Source organism: Sturnira hondurensis, unplaced genomic scaffold (genome assembly GCF_014824575.4).
Source record: "Sturnira hondurensis isolate 20B ecotype Veracruz unplaced genomic scaffold, ASM1482457v3 Scaffold0000867, whole genome shotgun sequence".
Taxonomy (NCBI): Eukaryota; Metazoa; Chordata; class Mammalia; order Chiroptera; family Phyllostomidae; genus Sturnira; species Sturnira hondurensis.
In genome coordinates, this window is record NW_028073498.1 from 2,726,664 (window position 1) to 2,745,672 (window position 19,009).

A 19,009-nucleotide genomic window follows, 5' to 3' on the forward strand; every position below is an offset into this window, starting at 1 on the left:
GACCTAGTAAGTGAATTTGGCAAAGCCACATACAAAGTCAATATTCAAAAATCAAAGACATTTTGTACACCAACAATGAAACATCAGAAACAGAAATCAGGAAAAAAATCCCATTTGATATAGTAACAAGAAAAATAAAGTACCTAGGAATAAACCTAACCAAGGAGGTAAAAGATCTGTACTTAGAAAACTGTACAACACTGAAGAAAGACATTAAGGAAGACACAAACAAATGGAAGCATGTACCATGCACATGGATTGGAAGAATTAACATCATCAAAATGGCCATACTACCCAAAGCAATATACAGACTCAATACAATCCCTATTAAAGTACCCATGACATATTTCACAGATATAGAACAAACATTTCAGAAATGTATGTGGAATCATAAATGACCCTGAATAGCTGCAGCAATTTTGAGAAAGAAGAACAAAGCAGGAGGGATCACAATATCTAAAATCAAACTGTATTACAAGGCTATTGTAATCAAAACAGCCTGGTACTGGCATAAAACCAGGCACATAGACCAATGGAACAGATCAGAGAGCCCAGAAATAAACCCAAGTCCCTATGGTCAATTATTACTTGACAAAGGGGGAAAAAGCATAAAATGGAGCAAAAATAGTTTCTTCAAGAAATGGTATTGGGAGATCTGTACAGCAACATGGAAAAAAATAAAATTCAATCACCAACTTACACTATACACAAAAATAAATTCAAGGTGGATAAAACACTTAAATATAAGTCATAACACCATAAAAGTCCTAGAAGAAAACATTGGCAAGAAAATCTCAGACATTCCATGCAGCAACATCTTCATGGATATTGCCCCCTAAAGCAAGGGACATAAAAAATAAACAAATGGGACCTCATCAAATTAAAAAGCTTCTGCATGGCTAAAAAAAGACAGCATTAAAATGAAAAGAGAACCAACTTTTGGAAAACAATTTTGCCAATGATACCTCAGACAAGGGTTTGATCTCCAAAATATATAAAGAACTCACAGGACTACACTCCAGGAAGACAAAAAACCAATTAAAAAATGACCAAAAGACTTGAACAGACACTTCTCCATGGAAGACATACATAGGGCCCAGAGACATATGAAAAGATGCTCAGCATCACTAGCCATCAGAGAGATGCAAATTAAAACCACAATGAGATACCACTTTGCACCAGTCAGAATGGCCATCATAAACATATCAACAAACAAGTGTTGGAGAGGATGCAGAGAAAAGGGAACCCTAGTGCACTGTTGGTGGGAATGCAGACTGGTGCAGCCACTGTGGAAACAGTATGGAATTTCCTCAGAAAACTAAAAATGGAACTGCCTTTTGACCCAGCAATCCCACTGCTGGGATTATACCCTAAGAGCCCTGAAACATCAATCCAAAAGAACCTATGCACCCCAATGTTCATAGCAGCACAATTTACAATAGCCAAGTGTTGGAAGCAACCTAAGTGTCCATCAACAAATGAGTGACTCAGAAAAACTATGGTACATTTACACAATGGAATTCTATGCAGTAGAGAGAAAGAAGGAGCTTATACCCTTTGGAACAGCATGGATGGAACTGGAGAGCATTGTGCTAAATGAAATAAGCCAGGTGGTGAGGGACAAACAACATATGATCTCACCTTTGACAGGAACATAATCAACAAAAGAAAAAAGCAAACAAAATATAACTGGAAACATTGAAATTAAGAACAATCTAAAAATAGCCAGAGGGGAGGGGTAGGGGACAGTGGGGAGAAGGGTTTTCAGGAACTACTATAAAGGACACAAGGACAAAACCAAGGGTGGGTGGGATTAGGGGAGGGAGGTGGGTTTGGCTGGGGTGGGGAGAAAATGTAGACAACTGTAATTGAACAACAATAAAGCAATTTTAAAAAAGTAAAGAGAAAAAATGTGAATAACAACAGAAAGTAACAGAGCCTCAGGGGCCTTTGGAACAATATTAAAATGCCTAAAAAAATACATGTGATTGGAGTCTCAGAAGAAAAGGAGAGAGAGTGGAGTATAATTTTTTTCTCTAATGGCAGATTTCCCCAATATGGTGAAAGACATGAATTTACAAATTCAGGAAACTCAGTAAACCCCTAACAGAATAAATACGAAGACAACAACACTGAAACATATTATATCCAAACTTAGAAAATCAAAGAAAAGATAAAATCTTGAAAGCAGCTAGAGAAAATGAACAATGATTTGAATAAGTACAGACTTCTCATCATAAGCTATAGAGATCAGACACAGCAGAACATCTTTAAATGTTAAAAAAAATACAAAATGGAAAACAGAATCAACCCAGAATCCTAGATCTAGCAAAAATACCCTTTAATAAACACATATGTTCACACTAAAGAAAATAGAATGTGTTGCCTGAACATTCTATACTTCAAGAAATGCTAAGGAAGCTTTGATCTGAGAAGAACATATGCCAGAAGGAGACTTGTATTTGGGGGCGGAATAAGAACACTGGAACTGCTACACTGGGTGACAAAAACTGGCCACTGCAGCCTCCAAGTGAGCGTACATGCGCCTCAGCCTGACATCCAATGTCAGGTGACATCCTCTCACCTTCACAACCCAACATATACGCCTCCTGGCCCTGCTTCTTACAAAAGAGGCACTTGTGAACTTTTAACAATATCACACTGAGTCCCAGCTTCAGCTTTTACAGATGCTACTCCTTCTACCCCAAACCCCCTCCCTTCCTTTTTCTTGCTATGTAAATCATATGCATACAAATTCATGCTACAACTCAAGGGACATTTTGTTTTCCAAGCCGCTCTTAATGGGCTGGGCTCTGTTGTGTATTTCTGTATGCAGCTCCAGGAACAGAACTGAAATACACTGCTAAAACATCTTAGTGATATCAAAGCACCTTCTCCTCTATTATTTCATTTAGTTCAAACAAGAGCAGTGTGACGCAGCAGAGTAGGTCTGGTGACCCACCTTGTACAGGTGAGACAGCCAAGGCTCAGAGAAGGTGAATGGTTTTCACCAAGCTGCAGAGAGCCCAGAGACACTGGCATTAGTGCTTGGCTTCTCTGACTCTCATCCCAGTTCTCTGTCCACTTGGCCACACTGACACACAACGTATGGTGCCTGCCTGTAATCAATTTATAGTCTTGCACTATACACTTTTCACACATCTACATAAGGTAAAATTAAGACAACACATTCCTGGATTGAAAATCTTGAACCTGGCCAAGTATCAGTGATACTCACAAAAACTTCAAAATCCAGAACTCATAACAGACCAACTGAATCAGAATCTCTCTGGGAATGTGCCTGGAAATACGCGTTTTTAAAGTCCCATAGGTGATTCCTACATAGGTGATGCAACCAGAGCTGAGAACCTTGCCATTGAATGACTAATCAAATGACTAATCCAGACGGTGGGCCATGTGAATAGAGAGAAATGGAGGGGGGTGTCACAGAGAAGGAAGAGTCTGAGCCGGGGGTTTGAAAAGGGAAATTTCAGATTGCCAGAGAAAAGAAGGAGTGCATATCAGGCCAGTGTGAGGAAGGGGGCTGGTCAGAAGGTTGAGACATGTTCAGGAGAGGGAATGCTTCTGAGCAAAGGTTCATTGATCTAAAGGAATCCAGACATACGGACGAGAATGTAGTGGCCAATGCTGAAGATGAATAGGAAAGGCAGGAGATAGGAGACTAGGGATCGGATGCTTGAGCCCCCTCACACACTCCTAGAGTGCTTCTGTCCATGATCCTTTCCTTGGGGCTCTTACTCTCAGGCCACTTTGAGTGGATTCTATGTTCTGTGATCTTTTTTGAATCCCGACCCTATGAGCTTATACCTCTCTCACAGCCCTGATCCCTCTCTACCCTGTGTTCTTATTAACCTCCACCCAGACTTTTGAGTTTCTCAAGGGGTCTGTTCATCTTTATATCCCCTATATCAGTTATTCTCAACCAAGGGCAATTTTGACCCCCAGGGAACATTTGGCAATGTCTGGTGGTATATTTTGATTATCATAGCTGGAGGAGAATGTACTACACTAGCATCTAGTGAGATGCTGCTAAAATTATCCATCCCCAAATGTCACTAGTGCTAAGGATGAGGAACTCAGGCTAAAGTGATAAGCACACTTAATTGCTTCATTAAGAAATTAAATTCAGTATTTAGTGTTTAGTATTAGTAACTCAACATTGACTAATCAATAAATATTTGATTAATGGCTGTTTGAACAACCCAAAGAAAGAAAAAAATAGGTTTGAGTTTATTAGCCACCATTGACTCCCAGGTTTTCTGATTTCACAGATAGCAAAATTATAAAAACAAAAACTAGAGAGACCAACATAGAATTGCTAACTTTTCTTTTTGCTGAGTATAGGCATTAAAAATAAAACTATCAACTATTATAATAGTTACTTCCTAAAATAATGGACATTTACACTATCAAATGTAATAGTATCAATAATAAAAATAACATAGAAAGGATATTACAAAAAAAGGTTAGTACACAGCCAACAGTTGCTGTAGGTTGGTGAAAAGTTCACTCTAGCCAGCCCTGGACCACTGCCCACCAACTTAGGAACCTCTGAATGAGACTACAAGATCCTGGATGCCCTGGCTGGTGTAGCTCAGTGGATTGAGCATGGGCTGTGAACCAAAGGATTGTGGTTCGATTTCCAGTCAGGGCACTTGCCTGGGTTGCAGGCCAGTTCTCAGCAGGGGTCACATGAGAGACAACCATACATTGATATTTCTCTCCCTCTCTCCTTCCCTTCCCCTTTAAAGACAGAGGAGAAAAAAAGATCCTGGAGAGCAGGGCTCTTGTCTTACAGGTAGCCCTCTGGTAGCCTGCTGCCGAGCAGCCCAAGGAGGAGGCTGCCAAGAGCACCTATCTGTGCTGCCAACCCCTACCTTATATTCCAGGGAGAGCAAAGTCTCCGTCTTAGAAGCCCAGCTCCACTTGTGAACTGCATAGCCCTTGTAGTCGCTTGTAGTCCCGCCTTCCTCATCCAAGATCAAGACATATGGGCAACTAGGAGAGACACAAAGGTGAGGAACTGCTATCAGGCCCCTGAAGAAAGCCCTCATCACTACAGGTTGTAGGCCGGCAGGACTCTGAAACTCTCTCCCAGCTGGAGGAAGCACAGGGTTCTGCAGGCAGCCTCATTTCCCCTGCCTAATATGGTCTGAGGCCCCATAATACTTGTTGATACTAATGGGAGAATTTGCTGGGAAGGGCAGGTCTGAGGGAGATGATAGTGACTCAGGCCAAACCCAAGAGGGATAGAAATGGAACATGTGCCCTGTTGCCCAGGAACTTGAATATATAAGACCTTACACATCAAAATGGGAACATCTTTAACAGGGGTGTCACACTCATTTTCACCAGGGGCCACATCAGCCTCGTGGTTGCCTCCAAAGGGCTGAAATAATTTTAGGACTGCATAAATGTAACTAACTACTCCTTAACTGTTAAGGAGTTGAAGTTACATTCGGCCCTTTGAAGGCAACCGCAAGGCTCATGTGACCCCCAAGTAAATGAGTTTGACACTCCTGATCTATAACATGAAGGTAAGTCATTTCTTCCAAGAATAGTTCCTTATGAAAGGCCAAAATCAACTTTTGGCCGGCAAAAATGTGTGCCAGCCAAAACGTGGTGCCCGTGGCCTCTCCTTCACTCTTACATGGTGTAAAACATTTTCTTTCCACAAAAACGTTGTTCCATGAATCTAGCTGATACCCAAGGTCTTAGTGCTATGGGGATACAAGTGGAGTAGGTCTTAGAGAACTGCCATTCTCATTGGCTAGGACACAGATACAGCAAGTGAGGGCTTCAAAGTACCTATGTTGCTGCAGGCACTGCCTCACTGCCTCCCTTAGCCTCTGGACATTGCCCAGTTGCTCCTTTCCCCAGAGTCTCCTACTTGCCACCTCAGTGCCCCCTTTGTTGCCCCTGGAAATATTTACATGGGGCCATGATTTCCCCAACCCACTCACCGGGCCTTTAGGTTGTGGTGAACGCAGCCCTGGCCTTCGGCATCAAACAGGGCCAGGAAAGAGAAGTTTGGTGTGTCATTAAAGAGGCAGGTGATGGTTCTCCCTCTGCAGCATGTGGGAATCTGACACAGGGCAATATTTCCGGAGGGATAGCTGGCAGAAATGGTTAAGTAGAACTAACAATAAATTCTCCAGGTTCTTCTCTCAGGTGACCCATGGAAAGCAAGTCCATGAGTCTAAGCATTAGCTTAATGATACATCATTCCCAGTTTTCAAAGACCCCCCCTGTACTTTGCATAAGAAATTACTAAATGACTGTGGAACTTGCATGCCTCTGATGCTTTCCTGTATCTTCTTTCTATTCCTCAAAACCACCCAGTGGTAAATATTATCTTCTCCATCTCAGAGATGAGTAAGGTTTCCTTGCATCTGAGGGGTTTCCTCAGGGGTGGAACTTTCATTGCTAAAACCAGGAAAGTCTTGGGCAAACCAAGATGACCTGATCATGCTACAGCTGAGAAATCCAAGGTGCAGAGAAATGGTCTATCTCACATCACAGCACGAGGAAGTGGTAGAGCCAGTATCTCAACTTAGGCCAGTGATATTTCTAATGCTGTGGGGCTGCCTCCTCTTCTGACCAATCAAGGAGAGCATTCAGTGTGTACTTGCTCATTACTTACCAAGAGGCCCAAACAAGCACTGGTTCCAGCTAGAGGGATATGGGATGGGCTGCCACTATCCTGTTCGTCGGAATTTCAGAAGTACATCAGACAGAAAAATTTCAGGGAGCAGCACTAGGATCCTCTTGATCCTCTCCCAAAAACTTAGAAAATTAATACAAATTACGAAAGTAACCAAACAGAAATTCTGAAGCTGAATCGTATAACAAATAAAATGAAAAAATTCACCATATGGGTTTTTATCAGTAGAATGGTACAGCAGAAGAAAGAACCAGTGGACTTGAAGATAGAGTAATTGAAATCCAGTCTGAGGCACTGAAAAAAAAAAGCATGAGGAAAAACAAACAGAGACTTGGAGATCTGTGGATGATTATCAAGTCAACCAACATATGCATAACAAGAGCCCGAGAAGAAAAAGAGCAAAAGAAGGCAGAAAAATATTCGAATAAATAATGGATAAAAAGCTCCAAATTTTATAAAAGATTGATGAATTTCATAAAATTTGGGGAGTTTTCATCCATTATTTAATCAATAAGCTCAGCAAATTCCAAATAGGATAAATTCAAAGAGAGCCACGCTGCGACATTATTATCAAACTGCCAATAGGCAAAGACAGAGGAAATCCTGCAAGAGGCAAGAGAAAAGAAACTTGTCATGTACAAGGGATCTTCAACAAGATAAATGGCCAAATTGTTATAAGAAACCATGGAGGCCAAAAGTCGTATGATAGAATATTTATAAAGCTGAAAGAAAAATAGCAGTCAACCAAGAATTCTATATGAAGCAAAACTATCCTTGAAAAATTAAGGAGAAATTAAGGCTTTCCAGATAAAGGCTGAGAAAGTTCATCATTCCAAGAAACGTTAAAAGAAGTCCTTCGGGCTGAGATGAAAGGCCACCTGACAGTAACTCACAGACATGCAAAGAAATAAACACCAGTAAAGTAACTATATACGTAAATATAAAAGCCAGTATTGCAGTATTTTTGGTTTATAATTCCTCTTTCTTTCCTATGTGATTTGAAGAAAACAAATGCATAACGTGATAATTATAAACCTATGTTAATGACATACACCTATCTAAAGATGTAATTTCCGATAACAACTACATACAGGAGGAGGAAGACGCTATTCCTTCCTCCATAAAGGAGGAGGAACACAGAAGCAGAGTTTTGCATACTATTAAGGCTAAGTTAGTATTAATCCAAACTAGTTTGTTGTCAGTTGTAGTAATCAAGTATATTAGTTTCTTGGGGCTCCTGTAATTAAGCCACTTGAACAGCAGAAATTTATTATCTCATAGTTCTGGAGACTAGCAAGGTGTTGACAGGGTCATGGGTTTGGAGGTTCTGGAGAAGAATCCTTCCTTGCCTCTTCATAGTTTCTAGTGGTTGTCAGGAATCTTTGACATTCTTTGGTTTACAAATGCCTCATTATAATCTCTGTCTCAGTCATTACATGGCCTTAATTACTCTGAGTGTAATTCTGTTTCTTCTTCTTACATTATGGCCCACAATAACCCAATATGGGTGCATTTAAACTTAATAATTATATCTGCAAATATCCTGTTTCTAAATATGGTCACATTCTGAGGTTTCAGGTGAACATAAATTTTTGACAAACACTATTCAACCCATTATACCAAGATAACCACCAAGAAAATAACTTTGAAAATATGGAGAAAAGAAGATAAGAAGGGAATCAAAATGTCATCCTATAAAAAAAAATCAAACACAAAAAATGGTAGTAATGGAGGAACTGAAAAACAAAAAAGACACATAAAAAATGGCAGGATTAAGCTTTTTCATATCAGCAATTACTTTAAATATAAATGGATTAAATTTTCCAAACAAAGGCAGAGATTGTGAGAATGGATTTAGAAAACATAATATACATATATGTTGTCTATAAGACACTCACTTTAGAGCCAAAGACACAACTAGGTTAAAAGTAAAGTGATGAAAAGGGATATTCCATGCAAAATGTAATCAAAATAAAACAAAGTCGGCTTTATTGATATCAGATAAAACAAACTTTGAGTAGAAATTATTTCACAAGAGACAAACAGGCACACTACGTATTCAGAAAATGCTTGATGCCTCAGGAATATGTGACAGTTATAGACATACACACACCTACCAACAGAGCCTTAAGTTATATAAAGCAAAAATTGACAAAATTAAAAATAAATACTATAATAAGAGTTGAAGACTTCACTACCCCACTTTCAATAATGGATAGAACAATTAGCCAGAAAATCAAAAAGAAATACAGGACCTGAACACTATTATAAACCAACTAAACCTCATTGGCATATACAGAGTATCCTATCCAACAACAGTAAAATACATATTCTTCTCAAGTCCACATGAATCATTCTCTGGAATAGACAATATGGTAGACCACAAAACAACTCTCAATAAATTTTAAAAGATCATAACCATAAAAAAGTATATTTCAACACAATGAAACTAGAAGTCACTGGCAGAAGAAAATTGGGAAATTCACAAATAGATAGAAATTAAACAATACACTCAACCAATGGATAAAGAACAAATCACAAAGAAAATTGAAAAAAATAAGATAAATAAAAATAAAAACACAGCATACCAAAACTTATGGGACAAAATAAAACTGGTGCTCAGAAAGAAATTTATAGCTATAAATACTGGCATTAAAGCAGAAGAAAGATATCAACTTAATAAGCCAAACTTCCACCTTAATGAACTATAAAAAGAGCAAATTAAAACTAAAGTTAGCAGAAGGAAGGAAATGAAGGTTAGATCAAAGAAAAACAAAATAGTGAATAGCAAAACAATAGAGAGAACCAACAAAATACAAAATAGTTCTTTGAAACGACTAACAAAATTCACCAGTTGCCAGCTAGACTAAGTGAGAAAAAAGGAAAATTCAAGTTTCTAAAAGTATAAATGAAAGTGAAGACATTACTAATGACCTCGCAGAAATGAAAACAGATCATAAGAGAACTATGTGAACAACTGTTCACCCACAAGTCAGATAACCTAGATGACAAGGACCTGTTCCTAGAAACATACAAAGCACAGTTACAGGACACAGGATCAATGCATGAAAATCAGTAGTCCTTAATAAACACAGGATATCTTTCCACTTATTTCAGTATGCTTTAATTTATTTCAAGAATATTTTGTAGTTTCCAGTGAACAAGTCTTACACCTTTTTGGTTAAATTTATTCCAACGTATTCTTTCCTTTTTAATGCTATTGTAAACAATATCACTTCTTTTTGTTCATTGCTTTTTTCCCATTGTTGTTGTACTTACAGCATTTCAGATCATTCATTGCTAGTATTCATGAATTAGAAGAATCAGTATTGTTAATGGCAGTACTCCCCACAGTGACCAAAAGAATCAATGCCATCTCTATCAAAATTTCATCAATCTTCTTCACAGAAATAGAAAACTTGATCCTAAAGCTCATATAGAATTGCAAGGGATCCCAAATAACCAAAATAATCTTGGAAAAGAGAACAAAGTTGAAGGACTCATATTTCTTGATTGTAACACTGACTACAAAGCCGCAAGAATCAAAACTGTGTGGTACTTGCATAATAATATACATATAGACCAATGGAATAGAATTGAGAGTCAAAAATATAAACTAATACATCTATGGTCAATTGATTTTTAACAAGGGTCCCAAGACCATTCAAATGGGAAAATAACAGTCTCATCAACAAATAGTTGTGGGACAATTGGATATCACATGCAGAAGAATGAAGTTGGACCTGTATCTCACACCACGCAAAAAGTGTAAAAATGCAAAAATCAACTACAAAGGTATCAAAAGCCTATATGTAAGAGCTGTAACTATAAAACTTTTAGAAGAAAACAGGAATAAGCAGTGTTCATAGATATAAAAGCCAAAGTACAAGAAACAAAAAAAAAATAGAAAAACTGGCTTCATCAAAATGAAAAACTTTGCGTTCCAAAGGATGCTATCAAGAGTGTGAAAAGACACACCACTGTATAGGAAAATATTTGCAAATCATATATCTGATAAAAGTCTAGTATCCACAATATATGAATTTGTTGACTATTTTTTCTTCTTACAAGAAAAAATAGTCAACAAATGGCAAAGGACTTGAATATATATTTCTACAAAAAAGATATATAAAGAAGGCATACAAAGATGCTCAAAATCATTAGCTGTTAGGCAAATGCAAGTTAAAACCATAATGGGGTATCAGTTCACACCCACTAGAATGACTGAAATTAAAAAACTGAAAAAATATCAAGTATAGTCAAGGATGTGAAGAAATTGGAATCTCACACATTGCTGATGGGAATATAAAATGGTACAGCCAGTATGGAAAACATTTTGGAGGTTTCTCAATGAATTAAACATAAAATTACCATATGACCCAGTAATTCCACTCTTAGGTATAGAACCGAAAGAATTGAGAACAGGTGTGCAAACCAAGATTTCTATAAGAATGTTCATAGCAGCATTAGTCACAATAGCCAAATCATGGAAACAACCTAATGTCTATAAATGAAAGAACAAATTGTTTAAAATCTTCACCTGAGGATATGCTTATTGATTATAGAAAGAGAGAAAGGGTCTGGGGGATGGGGAAATCATACACATGCGCATGCGCACACACACACACACACACACACACAGAGTGAGAAACATTGATACACTGATGTGAGAAGCATTGATCCTGTATGCACCCAGACCAGGGATCAAGCCCACAACCCAGGTATGTGCCCTGACTGGGAATCAAACCCACAACCTTCTGGTATATAGGACATTGTTCCAACCAACTGGAGCCACCTGGCCAAGGCAGGAATGAATTTTTTAAAAGTGGTATAATCCAAATAATAAAATATTATTCAGCCAAAAGGGAAGAAATGCTGATGCCTGCTACAACACGTACAAACCTTGAAAACATTAAGTGAAAGAAGCTGGACACAAAAGGCCACCTACTGTAGGAGTCCATGTGTATGAGATGCCCACAACGGGCGACTCCACAGGAAGCACCCTGGTGATTTGGGCTGGGGGCATGGGAGAGAGGGAGTGAATGCTTAATGGGGTAGGTTTTCTTTGGGGACGACAAAAAGGTTTCCAAACATGATGGAGGCTGTGGTTGCACAACACTATAAATGCACTAAATGCCACTGAATTATAAATGTTTAAAGAATCACTTTTATGTCATGTGAACTTCACCACCCCCCCTTTTTTTAGAAAAAGGAACGAGCACTGGTGCATACTAAGCTGACCCTCGGACTACGCGGGGGTTTGGCAGTGCTGACTGCCCCTGAGGTGGGGAATCTGCGGACACCTTAACTTGGCCCTCCACATTCAGGGATTCCCAGCCTCCAGTTGATCCTTGGCAACATGAGTTTAAACTGCCATGGTCAATGGAACTTCAGACAATTAAACTGAGCAGGGCCAATTGAACTGAACGTGTTAATTGAAAAAAATCTACATTTAAATGGGCATTCACAGTTAAAACCTGCCATGTTCAAGGGTGAGCTGTACAGTGTGGAAGAACCTTGCAAACATTATGCTACGTAAAAGAAGCCAGATACAGAAGGCCACATATTGCATGGTTTTACTTAGATGAAATCACCTTGAATAGGCCAATACATAGAGGTGAAAAGACTGGCTGTCTCCAGACAGGGCAGGGAAGGGAAATGGGAGTGGCTGCCTACTAGGTACGGGGTTTCCTTTTGGGGTGATAAAAAAGTCTGATACTAAATAGTGGTGATGGTTGTATACAATCGTGAATGCACTTAATGCCGTTTAAATTATACACATCAAAGTGGTTAAAATGTAAATTTGATGCTATGTACATTTTACCATATTAAAAAAAAATGCTTACTTCACCCAATGGTTAGGAGTGTTCAACAAATCCCTAAAGGAACAGTGCTGAGCACACAGTGATTAAGGTTTATTCTTTACATCACTGTGGTAAGTTTATAGCTTCAGATGAAAAAGGGCTTTGAGAGAAGTTTGGTGGGAAATCAGAGATTGAGGGAAGAGATCCAGGCAGATGCTGACGACCCAAATGAAGCGAATTCTGGGACGGCTCTGGGGTCTGATGCTGACAAGTGAAAACCGATCAGGGCTCGGAGATGTGGGCATCCGAAGGGCAGACACACCATTTCTACCTGAGAGCTTTGCCCAGTATCTCTGTGAAAACAGAATCGACTGCTGAGCCTACTGTTCTGTAGAAGCCATGAGTGAGGGAAGTGTTTTCCAAACATTCTCTTTCTCAAGAGGGATCCAACAGTGGCGTCATGTTTTAACCATTTGCACACAGTAGCACTGAATTTCTCCTTCAAGATCACTGAGTCCAACTTCCTCATCTTATAATGGAGGGAAGTGAGGCCCGGAGAGATAAAGTGACTTGTGCACGGTCACTAAGAAGAACTAGGTCCCAAACCCAGACCTCCTGGGACTCCCATAGAGGAAACGCATTAATTGCCAGGCCGTGTTCATTGTTGGGCTATGAGTCAAGCATGCCAGGAGCAGTGGCCTGCAGGTTCTGGGCGGTCCCACCCTGCTTGGGCTGGCGCTCTGAGGCAGGTGAGAGAACATGCCTCCCAGAAGGCTGGTGCCGGGCCCTGATTGTAAATAGTCTACCCTCTCTGGTTCCACTGACAGCAACCTAATTCACAGACACAGCTTCAGGAGGAGCTCAGGGGAAGGATCCCAGCTGATGCACTCGCTGTACAGGGATAAGGGGGGAGGGAGACGCCCATGCCCCATAGGGAGCAGCAGCTGCCCTGGAAGCAGGTGACTGTGTTCAACAGCACAGGGTGCATTAGAAGCAGGGCCGAGCAGAGTGTGATGAATGGACTCATTTACAGTCGGAGGAACAATAGGACTCCTTTGACGGGGCGCTTAAATTCCAAATTCCCAGCTCAGTGGAGAGATCAAAATGAATTGAGGGGGGGTTCGGCAAAGCGGGACTGTCTGGGTAGCCTGTTTGACAGCTCAGAGAGCTGCCCTATTCCAAAGGCAGGGGGCACTGAGTGCCCTGCGGTTTTATCACAGGGCCCTTCCCTCCTTTCTACCCTGCTCTCTGCTGGAGAAAACAATCCTGAAAGGCACAAAAATGGTGCCAGGGAGGGGGCCCTAAATGGAGGTGAGGCAGCCCTGAATCCAGACCTGGCTCTGCCAACAAATTCCCTTTGTGACATTGAGTGAGTCACACTACCCCTTCCTACAATGAAGGGACAAGAATGAATAGCGGCCTAGTGTCTCCCCTCTTTGATGTCTCATCCAACTCAGACCACAAAACCTGGAGTCAGTGTTCCACCCTCTCTGACTGCGGCCTTGCTGCCAAACACGTTGAGTGCTTGTGGTCCTGGTCCAGCTCCAGCACACGTTGGGGAGCGGGTGACAGGACCCCTGCAGGGAACACAGGGGTCCAAGGCATCTTCCTGCTCTGCTGCTTCCCACCCAGATGTTCTCCAAAGGGAGCCCTCTGTGGCCTGGGCAAACTCTTAATACCCTGGCAGACCTGTCGCCAGGATTCTTGGATTAATTGAAAAACCAAAGTAATACTTAGGCTTTTTCTGGCCCAGAAGTTTTCTGGGGCTGGGTGGCTGGGGACAAGGGTGCAGCAGCCCCAAATAAAAGGATACTAAACAAAGGAAGACCCATCGTAGAAGGAATAATGCAACTTGAAGGTCTTCTTGGCTCCTTTCCACTCCTGAGACTGCCGGCTGCAGTGAGCACGGGAGACAAGAGGCTGGTGAAGGAGGGCAGCAGAAACCTGAGCACCGGAAGAGTTAGGGTGTTGGGAGCTCGAGGTCTGAGCATCCCCTTTCGGGGTCGATGTTGGCTGATAAGGCACCTTTATCTTATAGTTGCGTAAGACCATGGGGTAGAAGACATTCTTCCCTTTCCATGAGGCTCTTTCGGCTTCTCTGCAGGGAAGGAGGCAACGCATCTTCTAGCCACTTGGCTCTCACTCTCCAGGGAGGTTCTCTACAGCCCCACCCCAGCTCCCAAGACTCCCATGCCATCTCCCTGTCCCAGAAGTACCTGTTCCCACCCCATACTCCTCCTCCTTAAAGTCCGTATTTCTGGGGGGAACTGGGAAGGTACTGGTACAGCTTTGAGATCAGTTCTGTCCACCTTCAGTGCTCAGTGAGGACCCATGGAGAGGGGCTGTGCACAGAAGGGGCGTCTGGGGGAAATGGAGGCTTTGCTCACCTTCCGGCCCTGAGGTTACAGGGAAAGAGAGCTTCCTTCCAGAGTCAAAGGAGCAAAACTAGTGGCTTCCTTCTACCCATGTTCTGTAGCTGCGGTATACTCAAGGGCGAGGGAGCCCAAGACCTATTTGGCTTAGATGTGACTAAGTTTTAAGTTCTTTATGGCCCATGGTCGGGGCCTTCAGAGATGTAGAGACTTAGCTTGCTAGGACTTATGGGACCCATAAAATCATAAATATCATTAATTATCCATGTCAACATTTTTTGTTTGTTTTGAGAGGTGTTTCTTTGTTTTGTAGGAGAACCCTGACAAGTCATTTTAAGAAAGAACCATTCAGGACACAAAGGCTACATGTGTATCATAAGAAGTCCTGTAAAGGGGTTTCACTGGAGAGGAGACAAAGGTCAATGCCTCAGGGTCAATGCCACTGAGCTGTGGGACCTCAAGCAATGCCTCAGTTTCCTCACCCACAAATTGGGCAAACATTCATGTTCCTCATAAGACTGTACAAGGACTGGAAAGGATTGGGAAGGGCTGGGGATAGGCCATTGCTCTGTCACTATTGTTAGGGGCACCAGGTACCTGATACTGCCTGACACTCAGGCACTTATGTGATCTACCCTTTATGCACACAGATAACTGGCAGGCATGCCCTTCTCTCCCACCCACCCCCAAACACGGAGGTGCTCACATGTGGCGACACATCTCCTGCAGCTTCTGCCGGGCCTCAGGGCAGGGGTCGCTGAACTGCACGTTGTCAGAGGAAGAAGTTCCCATTCTTCGCTGGGAGGGTGATGAGGATATCTCTTCTAAAATTTTTGATTTGCCCGTAGCTGGAGATACAGAGGTTAAGGACAGAGTTTTAGAAAATGCCTTCTCCTGAGGAAGAGGTTGGGGGAGCAGGAGGCAGGATCCGCTGAGTCAAAATAATTGGAAGTCATGTATGCTTCCCGGGGACAGGAATCCCTGTTTTATAAGCTCACGTATAAAACAGATGTCACTCTGTGAGTCAACTAAGCAAGCGTGTGTCAGGAACAGGCTTGTGCAAAGTGACGAATCCAGCTATCTTTCCCCAAGGATGGCACAGACATGCCACTGTGGATGCCAAAGAGATACCCTGCTGATATTTCTGATCAAAGGAAAAAGTTGCAATTCTGTCTCATCTGGCTTCAACACTTCTCTGATGTTGCCTACACTCAGGCCTTCTGCAGAGGGCAGTGTGGATCCACTGAGTATTGGGCTGCAATTTTTGAACATTACGGTAAAACACACAAAACAAAAATGTACTACCATAACCATTTTTAAGTGCACAGTTCAGTGGTGTTAAATAGTCACACTGTTACCCAACCATTACCACTATCCATCTGTATAACTCTTTTTATCTCGTAAAATTACAACTCTGTGCCCATTAGACAGTAACTGCCATTCCCCCTCCACCTACCCCTGGAGACCACCAATCACCCTAACTTCTGTCTCTATAAACTTGACTACTCTATGTACCTGATATGAGTGGAGCCACATAGTGATTGCCTTTTTGTGACTGCTTTATTTCATGTACCATCAAGTCCTCAAGGTTCACCCATGTTGTGGCACATGTTCGAATTTCCTTTCTTTTTCAGGTTGAGTGACGTTTCATTGTGTGTAGATTGCATGTTCTGTATCTGTTTATCCATTGATGGACACTTGGGTTGCTTCCACATTTTAGCCAATGTGAATAATGCTGCTATGAACACAAGTGGACAAATACCACTTTGAGACTCTGCTTTTAATTCTTTTGATATAGTGGAATTGCTGGATCTTATGGAAATCCATTTTTAATTTTCTGAGGGCTTGCCACACAATTTTCCACAGTGCCCGTACTATTTTTACCTTCTTTAACTCTTGTGTGTGTGTGTGTGTGTGTGTGCGTGTGTGTGTTTTATGATAGTAGACATCCCACTGGTGTAGCATGCAGTAGCATCTCATTATAGTTTGGATTTGTATTTCCCTAATGATTAGTGATGATGAGCACCTTCCATGTGCTCATTGACCATTTGTGTATCTTCTTTGGAGAAATCTCTATTGAAGTCCTTTGCGCATTTTAATTTCAGGTTTATTGTGTTTTTTTTGTTGTGGAACTTTAGAAGTTCTCTATATATTCTGGGTATCATTCCTTATCAGATATATAATTTACAAATATTTCCTCCCATTAGTTGGACTGCATTTTGCTCACTGGATTGTGTCTTTTGATATACAAAGTGAAAAAATTTCCACTTAAGTCCAGTTGGTTTATTTTTTCTCATTTTGCCCATGCCTTTGGTGTCATATCCATGAAATCATTGTAAAATCCAATGTCATAAAGCTTTTCTCCAATGCTTTCTTCTAGGAGTTTTATTGTTTTGGTTCTTGCATTCAGGTCTTCAGTCAATCTGAAGTCAATTTTTGTAAATGGTCTTAGGTAAGGGTCCAACTTTATACTTTTGCAGGTGGATGTCCGGTTTTCCAGCACCATTTGTTGAAAAGCCTGTCCTTCCCCCACTGAATGGTCTTGGCACCTTGTCAAAAATATTTGATCATATACACATGAGTTTTCTTCTGGGCTCTCTACTCTATTCCATTGATTGCTGTAGCTTTGTAGTAAATTTTAAAATCAGAAACTGTGAGTCCTCTAACTTTGCTTCTTTTTTTTTTAAGATGTTTTTGGCTATTCAGTGGTCCCTTGAAAGTCCAGATGAATTTTAGGATGAGTTTTTCTATTTCTGCAGAAAACATAATTGGGGTTTGGATAGGGATTGAATTAATCTGTAGATTGTTCTGGGCATTACTGACATTTTAACAATATTAAGTCTTCTAATCCATGAACATAGGATGTGTTTCCATTTATGTGTGTATCTTTTCATTTCCTTCAGTAATGTTTTATAGTTTGCATGTAAAAGTCTCTCATCTCCTAGGTTAATTCCTAAGTATCTTTTTGCTGCAATTATAAGTGAAATTGTTTTCCTAATTTCCTCTTCCAATTGTTTATTGTTCACATATGGAAATGCAACTTATTTCTGTGTGTTGATCTTATCCTGCTACTTTGCCGAACTTATTTATTAGTTCTAACCAGGTTTTTGGTGGGATCTCTAGGGTTTAAATATATAAGATTATGTCATCTGCAAACAGAGATCATTTTATTTCTTCCTTTCCAGTTTGGATGCCTTTTTAAAAAGTGATTTATTTTTAGGCAGAGGGGAAGAGAGGGAGAGAAACCATGTTTGGCTGTCTCTCACATGCCCCACACTGGGGGACTTGGCCCAAAACCCAGGCATGTGCCCTGAGTGGGAATGGAACTGGTGAACCTTTGGTTTGCAGATCAGTGCTCAATCCTCTAAGCCACACCAGCTGGAGTGCAATTTGGATGCATTTTATTCCCTTTCTTGTCAACTGCTCTGCTAAAATTTCCATCACTGTATCAAATAGAGGCGGTGAAAGCAGGCATCTGAGCCTTGTTCCTAATCTCAGAGGGAAAGCTTCCAGTCTTTCACCACGGAGCACAGTGTTTGCCGTGGGTTTGTCATTATGTGACTTTGATTATGTGGAGGTGTTTTCCACGTAAACAACATCTTTAAAAAATAATATTTTTAAAACACTGATAATATTTTTTAGATGTATTAGTGTTTTAAATCATGTAGAAAAATGCAGTTACAAACCACTGGTACAATATGATTACTTTTATAATTGGGCGTGTTTTTACTTTTATTGAGATCTTTATTTCTCTTCATGGCTTTGAGGTACTGTTTAGTATACTTTCTTTTCTAAAAAATAACTTATTTTATTTTTAAGATTTTATGTGTTTATTTTTAGAGAGAGAGGAAGGGAAGGAGAGAGGGAGGGAGGGAAACATCAATGTGTGGTTGCCTCTTGCGCACCCCAGGCATATGCCCTGACTGAGCACCTGGGCTAGTGTACTTTCATTTCATCTCGCAGAACTGCCTGAAGCGTTTCTTGCAGGGTTAGGCTAGTGATCAAAAGTCCACTCAGGTTTTGTTCATCTGGGAATGTTTTAATATCTCACTTCTGAAGGACAGTTTTGCTGGATATAAAATTCTTGGTTAAAAACTTTTCTTTTAATGCTTTGAATATATAGGTCCAGTACCTGCGGCCTCCAAAGT

General features: G+C 40.8%; 1 protein-coding gene across 1 annotated transcript in view; it reads right to left on the bottom strand.

Moving 5' to 3' along the window:
- CUNH3orf20 (chromosome unknown C3orf20 homolog) overlaps nt 1–19,009 on the bottom strand; it is a 75,518-nt gene that overhangs the window by 45,837 nt on the left and 10,672 nt on the right. The window contains exons 4-7 of the mRNA XM_037051252.1: nt 15,568–15,709; nt 14,303–14,587; nt 5,985–6,137; nt 4,899–5,019 (exon numbers count right to left, since the gene is read on the bottom strand). Of these exons, the coding sequence (XP_036907147.1) occupies nt 4,899–5,019; nt 5,985–6,137; nt 14,303–14,587; nt 15,568–15,709 (701 nt within the window). The remainder of the gene's footprint in view (nt 1–4,898; nt 5,020–5,984; nt 6,138–14,302; nt 14,588–15,567; nt 15,710–19,009) is intronic.